The sequence below is a fragment of the Electrona antarctica genome (assembly GCF_951216825.1).
Source record: "Electrona antarctica genome assembly, chromosome: 20".
Taxonomy (NCBI): domain Eukaryota; kingdom Metazoa; phylum Chordata; class Actinopteri; order Myctophiformes; family Myctophidae; genus Electrona; species Electrona antarctica.
The window spans coordinates 13220926-13239564 of record NC_136801.1 but is presented as its reverse complement, the minus strand read 5'-3'; the positions used below and the strand labels follow the sequence as shown (position 1 = coordinate 13239564).

General features: G+C 40.6%; 3 protein-coding genes across 3 annotated transcripts; all 3 read right to left on the bottom strand.

The window, feature by feature from the left end:
- Positions 1–7019: 7019 nt before the first annotated feature.
- Positions 7020–9088, bottom strand: LOC306912929 (B-type lectin plumieribetin-like). Its single transcript, XM_079489395.1, has 3 exons — positions 9019–9088; positions 8668–8761; positions 7020–7415 (listed from the first exon to the last, which is right to left on the bottom strand). Exons 1-3 carry the CDS (start codon positions 9072–9074, stop codon positions 7155–7157), a joined length of 411 nt encoding a protein of 136 aa, XP_079345521.1. The 5' UTR covers positions 9075–9088; the 3' UTR covers positions 7020–7154.
- Positions 9089–10735: 1647 nt separating this feature from the next.
- On the bottom strand, positions 10736–11760 carry LOC306912930 (B-type lectin plumieribetin-like). Its single transcript, XM_079489396.1, has 3 exons — positions 11655–11760; positions 11286–11379; positions 10736–11033 (listed from the first exon to the last, which is right to left on the bottom strand). Exons 2-3 carry the CDS (start codon positions 11373–11375, stop codon positions 10767–10769), a joined length of 357 nt encoding a protein of 118 aa, XP_079345522.1. The 5' UTR covers positions 11376–11379; positions 11655–11760; the 3' UTR covers positions 10736–10766.
- Positions 11761–15993: 4233 nt separating this feature from the next.
- Positions 15994–17758, bottom strand: LOC306912931 (B-type lectin plumieribetin-like). Its single transcript, XM_079489397.1, has 3 exons — positions 17591–17758; positions 17178–17271; positions 15994–16583 (listed from the first exon to the last, which is right to left on the bottom strand). Exons 2-3 carry the CDS (start codon positions 17265–17267, stop codon positions 16323–16325), a joined length of 351 nt encoding a protein of 116 aa, XP_079345523.1. The 5' UTR covers positions 17268–17271; positions 17591–17758; the 3' UTR covers positions 15994–16322.
- Between the last annotated feature and the right edge of the window lie 881 nt (positions 17759–18639).

Here is an 18639-nt window from a genome sequence, read left to right as displayed (position 1 = left end):
TTGAAAACAAAACGCTTGCGGTCTGGTCCAGAGACTACTGCCGCCCAAATCAAACGTACCATAAGTACCATAAAAGCTGCAAAGTGCCTTTAAACCAGAAAATAAGTGGGAGTTTTGGCCAAAGGGTGTCACTAAAGGAAAGGTCATAGGGTCATTCATATGGTTATAGAAATCCTCCTCCAGGACCATGAATGTTTCATGGCAATCCGCTGATTCCATTTTGAGATAAAATGTTGTTGTGCGCAAGTGCACATTTTGGCAGTAAAAATGCTATATCGGGTTCAACAGAATCAGCAGGATTCACCCTCCAGGTAAGGGGAGTATGGACGTGCACAGCAAGTTTCAGGGCAAAGCAAACCAACCAGTTTTCAAAGTAGGTTTGGGACCAAAGTGTTGGATGGATGAAGGGACGAAAAAGTTTGAGAACTACTGATTTAGAAGGCATTAGAATCTGCCTCAGGTCTTAATAGGGTTAAAATGAAAACGCGGTATTAACATTCTTCCAAACTTGATAACACAGTTGCTTTCTGCTACGGTTCTTACTTGCACAGTTGTACTGGACCTCGGCTGATAAGCCCATTTCAACAAGATTTGGATGAAAAGGCCATGACCTTTTCATACAGTGGAGGCCTTTCAGCATGTGGTCTTTGTTGTTCTCAGAATCTTGTGACCCAATCAATTTGGCTAAGCATTTCCACCTTTATCTCAGATTCAGATTCCCTTTACTGGTTAATAGGTAGCCTGGTTAGAATAGGTACATACATGAGAAAAATCTGTATGTAGGCCTACCTAAAAAAAAGAGAAAAATAAACAAACAAACTAGCTTCACACCCGTGTGAAGTGAGGGGCGCTCTTCCATCGTATGTCATCATGACGTGAAATAGACACTATGACAATTTGCTTAGACACTATGATGTAAAATTCTCCATCCATTGTCAATGGGAATTTAATGTTTGTTTAAGACGAAGTTTGTGGACACCTGGACGGTAACTAAAATCTGGATGTAGGAGGGGCTAGCGCCCCTCAAAAACAGAGAAAAAGAATATCAGTGAAAGTGCATAGTGCAAAGTACAGTAAGCAGGCCCGGATTTACCATTGGGCTAGGGTGGGCCGCAGCCTGCAGCCCACCCTTAATGATGAAATTGTAAAGTATTGCAATCCAATTCAAGTGAGATTTGTGTTTAGTTATTGTATATTTAGTTGTATTATGGTTAAAACATTGAGAGCTTCTGCTCTGCTGTGTGCACTAAGACGAAAATGTTCGTCGACTACCTTTTTCCACTGACGAAAACTAAATGGAAACTAAATAAAAACTAAGCTATGATGACTAAAACTAAGACTAAATATACTGACGATTTCGTCAACAAATAAAAACTAGACTAAAATGTTAGGAAAGGACTAGTGGACAAGAGATCCAGTACAAGTCATTTTACACTTGGTTGCATGCTGAAAATAGCCGATCTGCAAGCCCAGATCGGCTTGCAGATCGGCTATTTTCAGCAAGTGAAATAAAAAGTCATTACGACGGCATCAAGGCCAGCCTAAACACATTTTGTTCGACTAAAACAACTGTAGATTTAGTCGACTAAAATCTTATGATATTTAGTCGACTAAAACTAGACTAACACGAAAACATTCCAGGTGACTAAAATGTGACTAAAACTAAATGAAAACTATTCAAGAGACTATGACTAAAACTAAAATCAAAATGTGCTGCCAAAAACAACACTGGATGGAACCCCATATAAAATGAAAAGGGTTAGTTAGGAAGTCAAGGACTTCAGCAATATATGATAAGAACTTTCCCGTAAAGGTTTAGATCTCTATATCCTCCCATTGAAAAGCTTGCCTTTCATTGGGTGTCATCATTGCCCAGTTCTATAATTCCATATTCTTTCTAATATCCACTCTCAAGATTCAAATTCTATCCCTTTTCATCGATCAGTCTCAAGTCTGATCGTGCGACTTTTATGTGCATAAGAATGTATAGTCAATGGTCATACATTGCTATACTATACCAGGGATAAGCAGTTTGTTCAGAGTTTCTGAGGTGCCACTTCAGAGCACAGACAAACCTTTTTCCAATGGAATGTTGAGTGGGAGAATGTGACGTCTTGGATTTTGACAGAGACTTGACTGTCAAATAAAGGCACTGCTCAGGACTTATATAAGAGTTATAAAAGTCCACTGATTCATCTTCTGATGTCAAATATGTGGTTTTAATGACCTGTATACGGTAGCTGGCCCAATCCAATCTCAACAGGTCCAGAGCTCTTTTTCACTTAATTTAATGTACTCTGCCTCTGCCTTGTGAAGCGTCAAAGTAGCCCAGTACCACACATCTGGACCAAACAAAGTTTCAGCACTACAGCAAGGGTTCCCAAACTTGCCCTAAAGGGCGAGGTCGCGTGCACGCATCCGCCTCGTTGACGGCAGACTGCTGGGTGAGCACTGGTGCTTTGGCATGGGGGGTCACTAACAAGATTGTACTGTATGAGGGAATACCATGGGTGAGCCAGAAAATAGCCCCCAGCAAACTGGTGCTCTGGGAACCAACACACGGGCATCGATCACGAGGACGTCCCACGTTAACATACGTGGATGTACTCAAGAGCGATGCAGGAGTGCAAAGTACCAACGAACTGGCCAAATGTATGGAGAACCGGGATGACTGGAAGCGACGATGAGGGCTCGTCTGAGGACGACCTAGAGAGAGGTCAGATCAGCATGGAATGAATTCTGTACTAGCCATATAAGGAGCATGTCTTGAGTGTACAGGGTTTGATGAGGTCAGATCAATATATGGAATGTCAGAACAGGTTAGCTCCCTATATGGAGATCTAAGGGTGGTAGCGGGGACATTCTCTTGAGTGTACAGGGTTTGATGAGGGCCCAGGTAGGGCCGGGCCTAAAGTTTCGGGCCTGTTGAGAACTCTCAGTTTTTTCCGGCTGCCGGTCGTGGCTGCAGTTCAGGTGGATCACCATCCATCACCACCCACCAGGCAAACCAAGGCATAGGCCTACTGGGCGTGTCCACATAAAAACGTCATTTTAACAAATACTGCACACTTTTTAGAAAAGATTCTTCCTCCTTATATAATATTACCCGATGATCATGTTTTAGGGTGGAAAAAAATCACGGCACTTCATCTTTAAATAATACATTAGGCCTACATAATATAATTGTCATGAGTAACAATAAAGGGTGCTGCAGCCTCTGAGTTGTTGGTTTCATAATGACATTGATTGACTTATCTTTGCTCTTCATTTGAAGGTGTTTTGTGGTAACCCAATCTGTACTGTAACACATTCCTTGGCACAGAATATAATTTATTGGTAAAATCATCTAACATGATTATGTAATATTGAATTATGGAAAGTAGGCTTTCCAAACTTCCAAACGGTGCATCGCTATGAGCATTCAGGTTGCAGCTGCATGGTGAGGGTTCATCAATGATTAAACTGTGATTTCATTAAACCATTGCTAAAGAGAAGACAGCTTCCTGAAACTAACAAGAGACAAACCACTAGGTGGAGCTAAAGCTACTCCCTTCAGTCAGTGGTCTCTTTCTAGTTCTGCACATTCTGTGTTGATGAAAGATTCACTATAGTTTCAATGACATAACATTCTTAATTTCATAATCGATAGTACACACGTGATGCTGCATAAGAAAGCCGTGTTCAATATCTCTCTACAATTACTGACAGACCTGAGTGACCTCTAGTTTTTATATTCACCGATCCTCTCACATCTCTGCCTCATCAGAAACCTAGGTGTTTGTAAAGACGATTTTAAATTAGTTATGGTAACAACTGATGAGGTACTTAAGAAACTGAGTGCCCTCCAACCCCACAAGGCCACTGGCCATGACAATATTCCCTCCAAATTTCTCAGAGACTCAGCCATCTCTATAGCTCCAATCATCACCCACATAGTAAACCTCTCCATCAAACAGGGACAGGTCCCCCTAGATTTCAAACTGGCCAAAGTAACCCCCCTGCACAAGAAAGGGAGTAAATTAGACCCCGGCAACTACCGCCCTATTTCTATTCTAAGCTCCATCTCGAAAGTGATGGAAAAAATAGTCTATGAACAGGTTGAAAAGTATCTTGCCACTAATAAATTATTGTACGAGTTCCAATCTGGCTTCAGAACATCCCACTCCACTGACACATGCCTTCTCTATTTGAGCGACCACATCAAACAAGAGGTGGACGCTGGCAAATACTGCGGCATGGTCATGCTGGACCTCCAAAAGGCTTTTGACACAGTGAACCACTCCATACTGGTTAACAAGCTAAAAGCAATTGGTTTCGATAGCACATCAGTGAGCTGGATGCAATCCTACCTGGAGGGGAGAGCACAGATGGTGGAAGTGAACGGAACACTGTCCCCCCCCCTCCCAGTGAGCTGTGGCGTTCCACAAGGAAGCATACTAGGGCCTCTACTGTTCCTAATATATGTTAACGACATGACTTCAGCTTGTGACTGCAACTTGTTCCTGTTCGCAGATGACTCGGCACTGCTGGTCTCGGACAGGGACAAACTGCAGGTTGAAAATGCCCTCAGCTCTGAACTCGGTAGAATCTGCACCTGGCTCGATGATAACAAACTATCTTTACACCTGGGAAAAACTGAATCCATTCTCTTTGGATCTAATAGTAATCTCAGCAAGGCAAATGGCTTCTTGGTTAGAGTGGGTGACAATGTTATCACACGTAAAGATGAAATTACCTACCTAGGTTCCATCCTGGAGGCTAATCTTTCCGGTGATAAAATGGCCACCAACGTAATCAAAAAAGTCAACCAAAGAACAAGATTCCTTTACAGGATCTCCTCACTGGTTGACAAAAACACCTTGAAGACCCTAACAGGAGCCCTTGTACAAGGCTTCTTTGACTATGCATGCACCTCCTGGTACCACAGCACCTCAAAGGCCCTTAAAACTAGGCTCCAGACCTCCCAAAACAAACTGGTCAGGCTCCTACTTGGAATCACCCCCCGAACCCACCTCACCCCTGCCCACTTTGACAGACTGGCATGGCTTAGGGTCGGCGACAGAGTACAGCATCTTGCAATGGGTCTGGTCCACAAGATTCGATACTCCACCAAGATACCCATGTACCTGTGTAGATACTTCCTTAATGTTAACGAAGTCCACACCCACAACACCAGAGGGAGTGCAACGAATCATGTTCAACCCAGATTCGGCACAAACAAGGGACTAAATTCTTTTCGCTCCTATGCCACCAAAATGTGGAACGCCCTACCAACAGTCATTAAGACATGCGAATCCCTTGACTCCTTCAAAACCGCTCTCAAAGGGCACCTACGGATGGCTGCAATTCGAAACTGGCCCCCGTAAAATCTGAATCCCCCCCCACCGCCCCCCCCCCCCTTTTTCCCCTCACTGTATATGTTTCTTTTCCCTTTTTACCTCCATTATGATGAATTCCTGTACTGTTCTTTGTCTATATAGAAGTGTCTATTTGTACGTCTCTAAATGTTTTGATGAATTGAACATGGTGGACCCTGTTGTAAACAAGTGTAATGCTTAATTGGGTCGTCCACTCACAGTTTGTATTGAGTTTGTGCTTGAAATGTACTGTAATTCTGCAAACTGTTAATACAATTTTCAATCAATCAATCAATCAATCAATCACCCAGTTCCTCTTCATTGTTTATAACCTTTGAATTATTAAGATAAATGCTTCTAGTGTTCTCAACCAATCATTTAACCAGTAGGCTATACTTTACATTGTTATTTAGTTTAGAACAATAGCCTTTGTAGTTCTGAATAGATTTTTCATTGTGTTGTTGTTGTTGTTTGCATCATTCATTTATCGATTCTCAAGTCTTCCTTGTGCAAAATAACATTGAACATTATGGGAATCTGACTGGCTACAGCTGGTTACATGTCAAGTTGTCCAGGGGCGTGCACAGATAGACACAAGGTATAGTTACACCTGCCCTTTTGCCCTCTGGACAGCAATGTGCACTTTTGAAAGGTTTTTTTTGTACAGTTTGTTCTTTTTTTTTGTACAGTGTACACTGTACAGTAAGCCGCGTGGCACATGGTGACATCGACCAATAATTCTGTTTTAAAAGCTGCTAATATATTATTTATGCCCAAATATCTATAAATCTCACACACTATCAAGCCGCCGGTTCCACACGCCGCACAAGGTGCTCTTTTTTCACTTGAGCACCTGCCACTCCAAATGTCTGTGCACGCCACTGATATTGTTTAGCCAAACACTTGCATGCCACAGAAAATATGAGACTCGAAGTTATAAGGTATCTTGACAAACACAGATCAAAACACTGATGTGATTCAGCAGTGGTGGAACAAGTAGGCCCTACTCACATTTCTATGGGTAAAAGTATCAATAGGCTGTAGAAACGCAAAACACAGTCTGAAATTCAAAATTTACTTGAGCAAAAGTACAAAAGTATTGGGATCAAAATATACATAAAGTATAAAGTAATAATGAACAAAAAATGAACGTATAGGACTGTACTCATCATGCAGAAGTTATCAAAATGTATTAGAAATCTTTTGAAATTTGCAGATCCGTGTAGATTGGCTTTCAAATAGACAAACGTTAGGGCTGAAATGGCTGTAATAATTAAAATCTACAAAACTAGTTTTCAAATAATTATAGCCTAGTGGAGTAAAAAGTAGGCCTACAATATGCATGTCCCTGAGATGTAGTGGAGTACTATTGAAATTTGGAATACTCCAGTAAAGTAAAAGTACCTCACAATTGTACTTACTATAAGTACAGTACTTGAGTACTTATACTTTACACCACTGCAGATAAGTCAATATGGAAATACAATCTTTTCATTGTTAATAAATATTATGGTATTAGGATTAGGAATTATGAACGGAATATATGTCTACACTGTAGTGTAGGCTCATTCATCATTGATCATTCATTTTTGTCCTCCTTGTGAATGCACTATTGCATAGGTTTTTGTTGTTGCAAAAAACAGACTCATGAAGAGACAATAATTCACATTTGGACACAACCGTATATTTAAACTGTTGATATTTGGCATTTTTTATGTTGTATCAAAATCACAAAAAAACAAACAAAAAAAACAAATATGTTTTTATAATTGAAAGCTGGTTAACTCTTTTATGACTTCATTTCATGCCTTGGGATTTGGCAGAAGTCCAGATGTCGTCGCCTTCTCTCTGCACCAACAGATTGCCGTCGTCTGTCAAGTGCATGCGACACATGTTGGGCTTGTCCTTGCAGCAGTTGGCTTGCCACCTGGGTTCTCCCTCCTTGTTGTACATGACCAGGTTGCAGTCTGCCTGCATGCACAGGCGGTGGACATCAGAGCCGGCCGTGTCTGATGACCACATGGGCTTCCAGCCGTAGATGACAAAGTTACCGTCCTCCTGTATAGAGGGACACAGTCACTGCATCTTTAAATCACTGCATGGTTCAATCACATAGGACTAAAGAGTTAAGTCTTAAAAAGACAAAAGAGTGGCTGCACACACTGATAGCCAAAGAGCCGATTATTTTAATAAATAATCGGCTTTTAAGACTTAACTCTTTAGATGTTTCTGCCGTGAGCTGGCACCAGTACTAAGACTGGTGTGCGTTTAGCATCCTCCTGCTCAATCACATAGGACCACAATGGAAAAAATTCCCAAGTCCCCAGGACTTATTTTGTGTTATCCTTTTAGTCTAAATGTCTGACTGTACCTCGTGCTGTTTGCATTTCTGACTAATAAAGTATGCAATCAATCAATCTCGATCAATCAATCACTGCACGATTAAGAAACTTTACCATTACATTTACCAATAAATGTTTAAGTCACTTTAGCATTAAATCACTGCATGATTTAAATAAAGATATTTCACCTTCAAACAGGTTTGGGGTCATTTTAATGTCTACTGTCTAGACAGTTTTTAAGTCGCTTATCAGCATTTAGATATTTGAGATTAATTTCATCAGACACGCCCCTTCTTATATAATCTAATGGAGTTTGAAGTTACAAGTTTGTATAGGAAGGGGGCATGTGATGTCTGATCAAAATGAATATAAACTTGTTGTATGAAAAAAGCCCACAACATCATCAAAGACACCAGCCATCCCGCAAATACCCTGTTCAAACAACTCCCTTCCAAAAAACGCTACCAGAGCATCAAATCTCGCACCACCCGTCTCAGTAACAGTTTCTTCCCCCAGGCAGTCAGGCTGCTGAACAGCTGACCTTGAACTGTATTGCACTGTATTGTCACTTCACTTGCACTTTTTTTTTAGTTTTTGTCTTTTTCTTTGCACTATACAGTATGTAGATGTTTGTCTATGTCCTGTGTATGTAAGACTGAGAATGCTCTGAGCAAAATAATTTTCATTGTATTTATACTCTGTATCTATTCATATGACAAATAAACCTGAACCTGAAACTAAAATATCTAAATACTGAATCAAGCAACTTCAAACTGTCTGGGGTGAAACACAAAAGTCAGAGTAGAGGTTATAATGACCCCACACATGTTTGAAAGTGAAATATCCCTTTAAATCACTTTACTGTAGGCCTACCGTTAACAAAGTGGGACCACAGTGGGACCAAGTTGACCCATACTATTTTACATACAAAAAAAAGAAAGAAAGAAAACTTATATCAAGCTACTAACCTGAAAGACTGCTTTCCATTCCCGGTTGTTGGAAATGAGGAAGTCTCCCTTGCGGAGCTCATCATTTTTGGACAAGTAGTTTCTGCTCATGATTCTGTATGAAAAGACAAAACATTTTGCAGCATGGGCTTTATCCATCATTTACAAATCTGCTGAACGTTCTATGGCAATTCAACTGTGTCTTACCAGGAATTATGATACTCAATCAACGTCCCTTTTTTAATTTTGTGGCTGTTGACAATTTTCTCACCGTATATAATTTTTTTACTCATAACTTATCAATCACAATTCACAATAGAGTTTTCATCTTCAGTTATGAACCAGCTAAACAGAAAAGTTTCCAGTACTTACATGCTTTGAAGTCTTTCACCAGGCAGAGAGCTGAAAGAAGTGAGAAACAGATCCATGGACCTCTGTTTAAGTAATCTGGGATAGGACAGGGGGTGGGCAAAAGGGAGTGGGCCACTGGGGCGTTGAGGATGATGTGCCAAATTTCTTTGGCTCTTTCTTGTTACGGAATTCATTTAATCACTACTTATGTGGTCAGCCTGCAGTAACTAACTCGTTTTAGTATAAAACTGCTTTATTGTATGTTTCAGCTCTGTTCAAATTGTCTGTAAGACAAGCTCAGTATAGTCAAGTAGGGTTATGTTATGGTTTAATATAATAAAAACTAGATAAAGTGCCCCTTGGGGCACAGGTCTCCACCAGGGCAGGTCAGGCTGTGGCCTCTTGGTGGCGCTATAATAGGCCAATGTGAAAAGGGTGCCATTTCACGAAAAACAGAGGTTCTCACTTCTCAAGCTGATCGAAGATTTTCTTAATGTGCAACATTGTTTTCTCACTCAACAGTAAAAAACAAAAACAAAACAAAAACGTGTATTACAGAGTATCTGCACATATCTAAAGTGACAATTGAATGACTTTTAAGACCTTTTTAATACCTCTAAAATGAAAAATGTAACAATGGCGAAATTGCTAAATTGTCAAATATTATCACAATGGAACTGAGTTAAACTAAATGTAATGCCTCAGCTCCTAAAATGGGTTGCACAATTCCAAGTGCTTGTCACTTGGATCCCTGCAGTTCAAATATGATAACTTTTGGGCTTCCCAATTCAAATATGATTATATTTGGGGGGGGTCTCCAGACCCCAGTTCAGATATGAGTATTTGTGGGCGTTGTGGCCTGAAAAGGTTGAGAAACATTGATTTACATTAATTAAGCAACATAACCATCAGTGTGGAAGTCACCGGAAACTCAGTTGTATAATCGCAGATCCATAATGATCAACCCTCTTTCTTCTATTTTTAGCATGCAACACTCGCTCACTGATGAGGCTCTGCTTTGCCAATCCCTCTCATTGCTAATGACATTTGCTGTGAGCACAATGAAGCTGTCTAGACAAGCTGTGTTTGTCACAAAAAGAATAGCCTTTCAGAAATTTGGCTAACCCCAACAAGAGGGAGATACGTGCTGCTCATCAATCTCTCAGCTGCAGCACCACTGCCCTAAACATGTAGTGCTGTTGTTAGTAGGAATAAAACAGTGAAACACGCATGAGGAAGAAAGGGGAGGAGCCAAATGGAGGGGTGCCCTCAGAGGCTAAAACTAAGGGGAAAAATATTAGTTTTCTTTCATTTTTTTATTATTATGTTTTACCGAATGGGTTCCCAGATTGATAAAGAACAGGCATGTCATTTTTATTTTGTTTTTACCCGAAGCCCCCTATGATGATCAAACAGTATTGTTGCTATAGTTCAAACCCACTTTTAAGGGAGCACTTGCTTTCTTTTAGTGATGAGGGGTAGTTAACCGTCAGTCTACACCAAATCTGTTTGCAGAAAATATATTTTTTGCAGAATGTTCAATGTTCGCCTATATTTATGAGTCATGACATGTTCAGAATATGGATGCTATAGGGTTCAAGATGCTAGAGAAGACTTCAACACAAGATTGACATTTTCCATGCTGTTTATTGAAGATTATGAATTTGATATCAGAGAGATTTAATCACACATATCTATCCAAGCCATGCAGGAGGAAGAACAACAATGATCTCCCTCAATTACGGCTGGCTGGTCTCAGCTTCATAGGTTTACTTGAAGCCTTTGGACTGGGCTGAGGACCACACCTCCTCTCCATCCCTCTCCATCATCATGGTGCCGTCATCCCTCAGGTACATGTGGCACATCTTGAAGCCTCCGGTGGTCTGGGTCTTGGTCTGCCACATCATCTTGTTGTCCTTCTTGTACATGACAAAGTTGCAGTCGTCCTGCATGCACATGCGCCAGGCATCTCGCTGGCCGCCCGTCTCCGCTGACCACATGGGCTTCCAGCCATAGATGACAAAGTTGCCATCATCCTGGAGTGGAAGATAACATGGTTATATTTTGTTATAGTAGGCCTATATATAATGCACAGTACACCTGCTGCTATGCTTACGCATGTAAAGCTTGAGCTTGTAAAGCTTGAGCTTGTAAATCTGCTACTTTTGCTATTTTTGAATTTGAATCCCGAAAACGAACTGTTTTGGGCATATGCTGGGTGCACAAATTTGTTTCCCTCAGGATCAAAGTGACTACAATGTCATGATTTATGTTCCCATAATTCTGACCTGGAAGAGAGCCTTCCACTCGTGGTTGTTGGACATGAGGTAATCACCCTTGCGGAGCTCATCATACTTGGACAAGTAGTTCCTGCTCATGATTCTAAAAATGGATAAAGAGCAGAACATGCACAAAGGCTTATAATATGTAAAAACATAAAACTGGAAAATATCTGGAATGTTTGCACAAAGGATGCAGCACATCCCTAGAACACAGAACAATACAAAATAGACCTATACAAACACAGAGTAAGTAATGCTTATAAAATCAGATTCCCCACAACTGGGCAGAACATAAACATAATCTATCATACATTTCTCTCCCACACAGGAGGACCGAGCATTATTCAACAGCAGACATTCTGATTCTGTACTCACCGGCTGATGCTGGAGTCTGGACTCAGGTGATGAAGATGGATCTTTGGGTAAAGTGTACTCCTCTCCTGAAAACCTCTCTCTTTTATAGAACGGGAGATAATTGAAACCCTCTGACAATTTGTGAGGAATTGCATTAGTGTGAATTGATGATATAATTTATGACACACTTACCCTTGAATCAACCGTTGTAGTATGATTTCTAGAGGAATGACTGCTTTTGCAGCATTTACAAAACAACAGTGTTATTTCAGTTTGAGGGACTAGTACTACTCTTAGGGCTCCATTTTCGTCACCGCTAAACCCCTTATCCCTAAACTTCTTTGCCTTTTTTTACTATTTTGCAAAACATTTTTGAATAGTTAGAATGGCCAGTCTACAAGCTCACGTGTCAATGTAGATTGGCTAGTTGAACTATTCAAAAATGTTTTTCAAAATAGTAAAAAAAAAAAGGCAAAGAGGTTTAGGGATAAGGGGTTTAGCGGTGACGAAAATGGAGCCCTTAGCCTTCATCACACTGATGAAGGCTGGGTAGCCGAAACGTTTGTCCCTGTTCAAATATGAAATAAACAATTTGAGCTGGGGTCTTGGTGTGTGCGACCCACTACCGTTTATTTTGATGTAGTTTGAGGGACTAACTTACTTCATCCTTATTTAGGATAAAGGATATAGGGCTATAGCTGCTGGTGCTACTTTTATCTTTATTCTCATTAAATCATTATTTTTAGACCAACAATGACATAGCACACATTACTTATACCCAATAAAATGCTAGTCTGACAGCTGTATAGCTCCTGTAGATTTTTGATGGGATACTATCACATTGGATCATACTCCTTCAGGGTCAGTCCTAGGGCAGTCATTCTCAACCTTATTATACCGAAGTACCACCTCAGAATATATCTGGCTCTCCAAGTACCACCATAATAACTGATGTTAAAATACAGTAGCGTAGACCTGCCCCATCCTATTCAGCTATGCACAGTTAACACAGGACGGAAATGTAATTTATTCCTTGAATTCTTTAATTTTTGTTTCATTCCTTAGCCAATAAGATAGAATGTACACTAATGCCAATGTAGTTTATCTATTACTATTTGTATATTATCTTTGGTGAGAACCACATATAAGCCCTCCATGGGTTTCTTTTCTCACCTGCACATATTTCCCTTTTATTGATGTTACCATTTTTTGTACTGTTTTATTGTGCGAATAAACTACACTAAACTAAAACTATTATTTGCTAAAAAGGGATGTGCCGATGAGACATTTTGGCCGATATCGATATCCGATATAATTAATTGCTGTTATGGCCATTCTGAAAAATACATGTAACAGGATGTATGCACTGCAGACTTAGGCAAGTCAGATTTAACTTAAATACCTTTTATATTTAATATTGTGAGCTTGTAGATCTGTTCAAGCTGGGCAAAAGGGAGTGGGGCGTTGAGGATGATGTGCCAAATGTCTTCAGTACACAAGGTTCTTTCTTGTTACGGTAGCTGTCTCATTTAATCACTACTTATGTGGTCAGCCTGCAGTAACTCGTTTTAGTATAATACTGCTTTATTGTATGTTTCAGCTCTGTTCAAATTGTCTGTAAGACAAGCTCAGTATAGTCAAGTAGGGTTATGGTTATGGTTTGGTTATGGTTTAATATAATAAAAACTAGATAAAGTGCCCCATGGGGCACAGGTCTCCACCAGGGCAGGTCAGGCTGTGGCCTCTTGGTGGCGCTATAATAGGCCAATGTGAAAAGGGTGCCATTTCTTCTTACGCCTTGGATGGCAATTGGATGTTCCAAAAATGTGTTTTGCAAAAATCCACCTGTTGGTGGCACTATAACAGGCCAATGTGAAAAGGGTGGGATATATATATTCCTCAGCCTAGTAGGAAAGTCTGTGAAAGATTTCACGTAAATTGCATGCTGCGTACATGATTTGAGGCTTTTTGTTCAAAACTGGCCAATCCCGCAAACTTTGAAAGCCAATGTTAGCCAATCAGGATGGAATATGAAATATCAGACAGATCCGGCTTGAAAACATAACTATAGAGATAGTGTGTAACGATTTGCTGGATTTTTGGTAATATAAAAAAAAAAATGTTTTTCAAAAGTCGGTGCTATAACAGGCCGTTCTGGAAGATTTGGGGCAGAGGTTCATCGTTGGCATCCAGGGAGTGTGTGTGCAAAATTTGGCATCGACCGTGTTAACGGTGCCGGAGATTAGCTGTACACAGACGGACGGACACACAGACACACACGGACGGAGTGCAAAACATGCTCTCTTCCTGCATGGAGACAATAAATCATAGCTTTTGGGAAACAGTAATTCATGTAAATGATATGGATCATCATATAATTATGTTCAGGCGGAGCGGTGGCCCAAGGGTTAGAGGAGCGCCCTTGTTGCCGAAAGGTTGCCAGTTCGATTCAAAAGGGCAAAAGGGAGTGGGGCGTTGAGGTTGATGTGCCAAATTTCTTCAGTACACAAGGTTCTTTCTTGTTACGGTAGCTGTCTCATTTAATCACTACTTATGTGGTCAGCCTGCAGTAACTCGTTTTAGTATAATACTGCTTTATTGTATGTTTCAGCTCTGTTCAAATTGTCTGTAAGACAAGCTCAGTATCTAGTCAAGTAGGGTTATGTTATGGTTTAATATAATAAAAACTAGATAAAGTGCCCCTTGGGGCACAGGTCTCCACCAGGGCAGGTCAGGCTGTGGCCTCTTGGTGCATGGCGCTATAATAGGCCAATGTGAAAAGGGTGCCATTTCTTCTTACGTCTTGGATGGCAATTGGATGTTCCAAAAATGTGTTTTGCAAAAATCCACCTGTTGGTGGCGCTATAACAGGCCAATGTGAAAAGGGTGGGATATATTCCTCAGCCTAGTAGGAAAGTCTGTGAAAGATTTCACGTAAATTTCATGCTGCGTACATGATTTGAGGCTTTTTGTTTTCAAAACGGGCCAATCCCGCAAACTTTGAAAGCCAATGTTAGCCAATTAGGATCCGGCTTGAAAACATGACTATAGAGATAGTGTGTAACAATTAGCGGGATTTTTGGTAATATAAAAAAAAATGTTTTTCAAAAGTCGGTGCTATAACAGGCCGTTCTGGAAGATTTGGGGCAGAGGTTCATCGTTGGCATCCAGGGAGTGTGTGTGCAAAATTTGGCATCGACCGTGTTAACGGTGCCGGAGATTAGCTGTACACAGACGGACGGACACACAGACACACGGAGACACACACGGACGGAGTGCAAAACATACTCTCTTCCTGCATGGAGACAATAACTCATAGCTTTTGGGAAACAGTAATTCATGTAAATGATATGGATCATCATTATATGTTCAGGGCAGCGGTGGCCCAAGGGTTAGAGGAGCGCCCTTGTTGCCGAAAGGTTGCCAGTTCGATTCACCGGACGGGCAGGAAAACACCGCTGAAGTGCCTTTGAGCAAGGCACTGAACCCCCGAACTTCTCCAGTGTAGCTGCTTAGTGGCCAACAGTATAAGACTGAGGTTGTACTCCCAGGTTTTAATGTGTGTCTGTCTGTCTGTGTGTTTCTATGTGCAGGGTGTTACTGAAAATGAGCACTTGTGCTCAGCTACTAACCTGGGTAAATAAAGGAAAGATTTTCTTTTTTTTGTCATAATCCATGCATCTCAATGCGTTGGTTGGGCATCCGGTAGAAGAGGATGTTTGGCTGGGCATACTGCCAGGCCCAATGGACCTGATGGGATGGGTTTAACTGTGAAAGTGTCAAATGAACCAGAAAATAAAAATTGACCCGTAAATATCCATTTGTTGCAGGCATAATTATCAGTAACTTAGTTACATGGTTCCAGCTCACCCATAAATCAGTAGCTCTCAAACGTTTCTGTGCCAAGGACCCCCAAATTGATGTCCACGGACCCCCATCAAAAAAGGTTTTGTGCCAGAGACTCCCAGAAGGGTTTTTTTCCAAACCTTTGATATTTTTCAAATATTTAAAAAAGAAATAGCAGATGTACAAGATCTTAGATCTCGCTTGTAGATGATCTGCTACTTTTGAATAGCCAACATATAAATGTATATGTATAGTTAAAATGATTGTGATGCTGTATTAACTAATTTTATTGTGCAGCCCCTGGATCCAGGGCAAACATCACATTTCTCTTTTGGGTCTTGAGCTAAAAACTAGGGAACCACTGCTATAGAGCAGGCTACAGTTTCACACTTCTCTTATTTATTTGACAACTGACCAGAGAAGAATCCCTCACTTCTGACAATGTGTTACTGTTGAATGGACTATTTATTGATTCATTCATTGGTTAATTGACACAGGACGACACTACACCACATTTGGACACAACTGTATCTTTTAATCAATTGCATCAAGATGTTACAGTATAGTGACAAAGATTCACTTCGTTTGGGATAAAACATATTTGGATATAATGCCTTCTGGCATATGTTTAAGGCACGCACGCACGACACACACACACACACACACACACACACACACACACACACACACACACACACACACACACACACACACACACACACACACACACACACACACACACACACACACACACACACACACACTATGGTTGAGATTGTTAAAAAAAACACTATCAAAATGACCACATGTTTGTATTTTTTATGAATGCCTGTTTTCACGACTTCATTTCATGCCTTGGGATTTGGCAGAATTCCAGATGTCGTCGCCTTCTCTCTGGACCAACAGATTGCCGTCGTCTGTCAAGTGCATGCGACACATGTTGCATTTGTCCTTGCTGGAGTTGGTGTGCCACTTGGGTTTGTCATCCTTGTTGTACATGACCAGGTTGCAGTCTGCCTGCATGCACAGGCGGTGGGCACCAGAGCCGGCCGTGTCTGATGACCACATGGGCTTCCAGCCGTAGACGACAAAGTTACCATCCTCCTGTATAGAGGGACACAGTCACTGCATCTTTAAATCACTGCATGGTTAAGTCACTTTACCATTAAATCACTGCATGATTAATGGAACATTTCACGTTGTTTGGGGTCATTTTATCGTCTACTCCAGACGTTTTTAAGTAGCTTGGTTCAGTATTTAAATATAGATGTGATTATCGTTTTATCTTACACGCCCCCTTCTTATATAAACCCCTTGTAACTTCAAACTCAATTTTACCCATGATAGATTCATCGAAAACACCCGTCCTTGGCATATTGACTGATATTGTCCTTCTAAAATGTGAGCCGTGTAATCAAGCAAATGGGGTGCTCACAAAAGCTTGAGTAGTAGTAGTTAAAATTACTCCAAAGATTTGAAATTTGGAAGTGAAATGTCCCTTTAAATCACTTTACCATTAAATAACTTTATCATCACATCACTCCATTAAGAAAATCACTTTACCATTAACTGTTCATTGCCACACCAAACAAACACATTGTGACCACTATACCAGTAAGCAAGCATGTAGTACTTTCATGTATTAAAAACAATACACACATTTTCTTATTAAAACTGCACGTATCTCAAGTTACTAACCTGAAAGACTGCTTTCCATTCCCGGTTGTTGGAAATGAGGAAGTCTCCCTTGCGGAGCTCGTCATTTTTGGACAGGTAGTTTCTGCTCATGATTCTGAATGAAAAGACAAACATTTGCAGCATAATTGACCAAAAAAACCACATCAGAGATCAAATCACAGATCAACAGATGTTCTGCATGGCAATTCAACCTTCTTGCACCATTTTATATTCAATCAACGCCCTTTTATCATTTTGTGGTTGTAGACAACTATCTCACCACATTATCATTTGTGACTCATAAAAGTTATCAATCACAATTCATACCTCAATTAGCAAAATAAATATTGCAAAAAGGGATGTCATTATATAGAATTCTTCAATCTTCAATTCCTCAGTAAAAAAATAAATACAGAGAAGTTTGCAATACTTACAGGCTTTGAAGTATTTCTGCAGGCAGACAGAGTGCAACAGAGTTGGAAGGAGTGAGATACAGACCCACAGACCCCTGTTTTTATCATCTGGTATGGAGAGGGGTGGGGAATGAATTAATGCACTCCCTTTTGCACTTCCTGTTCTTCCTTGCGTGTAAAGATTGTGCCAATCATGGCCTGGGCCGTGGCTCAGCGGTCCAGGCACCGTGGCTGGTAATCCAGTCTGGCAGTGTGCCGCGGGTTCGACTCCTGATCCCGACGGCCTTTACTGCATGTCTTCCCCCCCCATCTCTCTCCCCATTTCCTGTCAGCCTACTGTCTGTCCCTCCATAAAAAATATTTAAAAAATAAAGGTGAAAGCCACAAAAAGAAAAACATAAAAAAAAAAAGATTGTGCCAATCATTCACATCAGTCGCAGACCCTCACAGGATCTGAGCAACCAACATTCAGCATTTAGTCCATGAGCCAGACAAGTTTTCATTACGAAATGAGTGGGCAAAACCATACCTATATTAAATTGTTTAGAAGGTCAATATAAGTAAATTAATATATGATAACACTTCCACAGGAGCAGCTTTTTCATATTTATCACACATTTTGTTATTTTCACCTATATACATGTGAATAGGATGAAAAAACTTAAGAACTAGTGATCACCATGAAACTTCCCTAGTAGGCCACATTGAAATGCTCTGATGTATGATTACATCTATCTAGAACACTCTAATATACACATTCATATTGATACAGATAGGAGTATTAAATAATTAATGCACAAAATCTCTGTACGTGCATACACACGTCCATCTAGTAGACCATGGGTTTTCAACAGGTGGTCCGTGGACCACTGGTGGTCCGTGGAGGTATTGCATGTGGTCCCTGACCATGCATTTAGTAATGTAGGATTTGTTGTTTTTTTTCTTTCCACTAGTTGAGAAACCGTGAACTGAATGACCTGGTGACCTATGATGAGTCCATCCATGTCATTTACTGACAAGTTGGAGTTCAAGAAATTCAACAGAAAAAGGGAGTTAGAATCTCAAGAAAG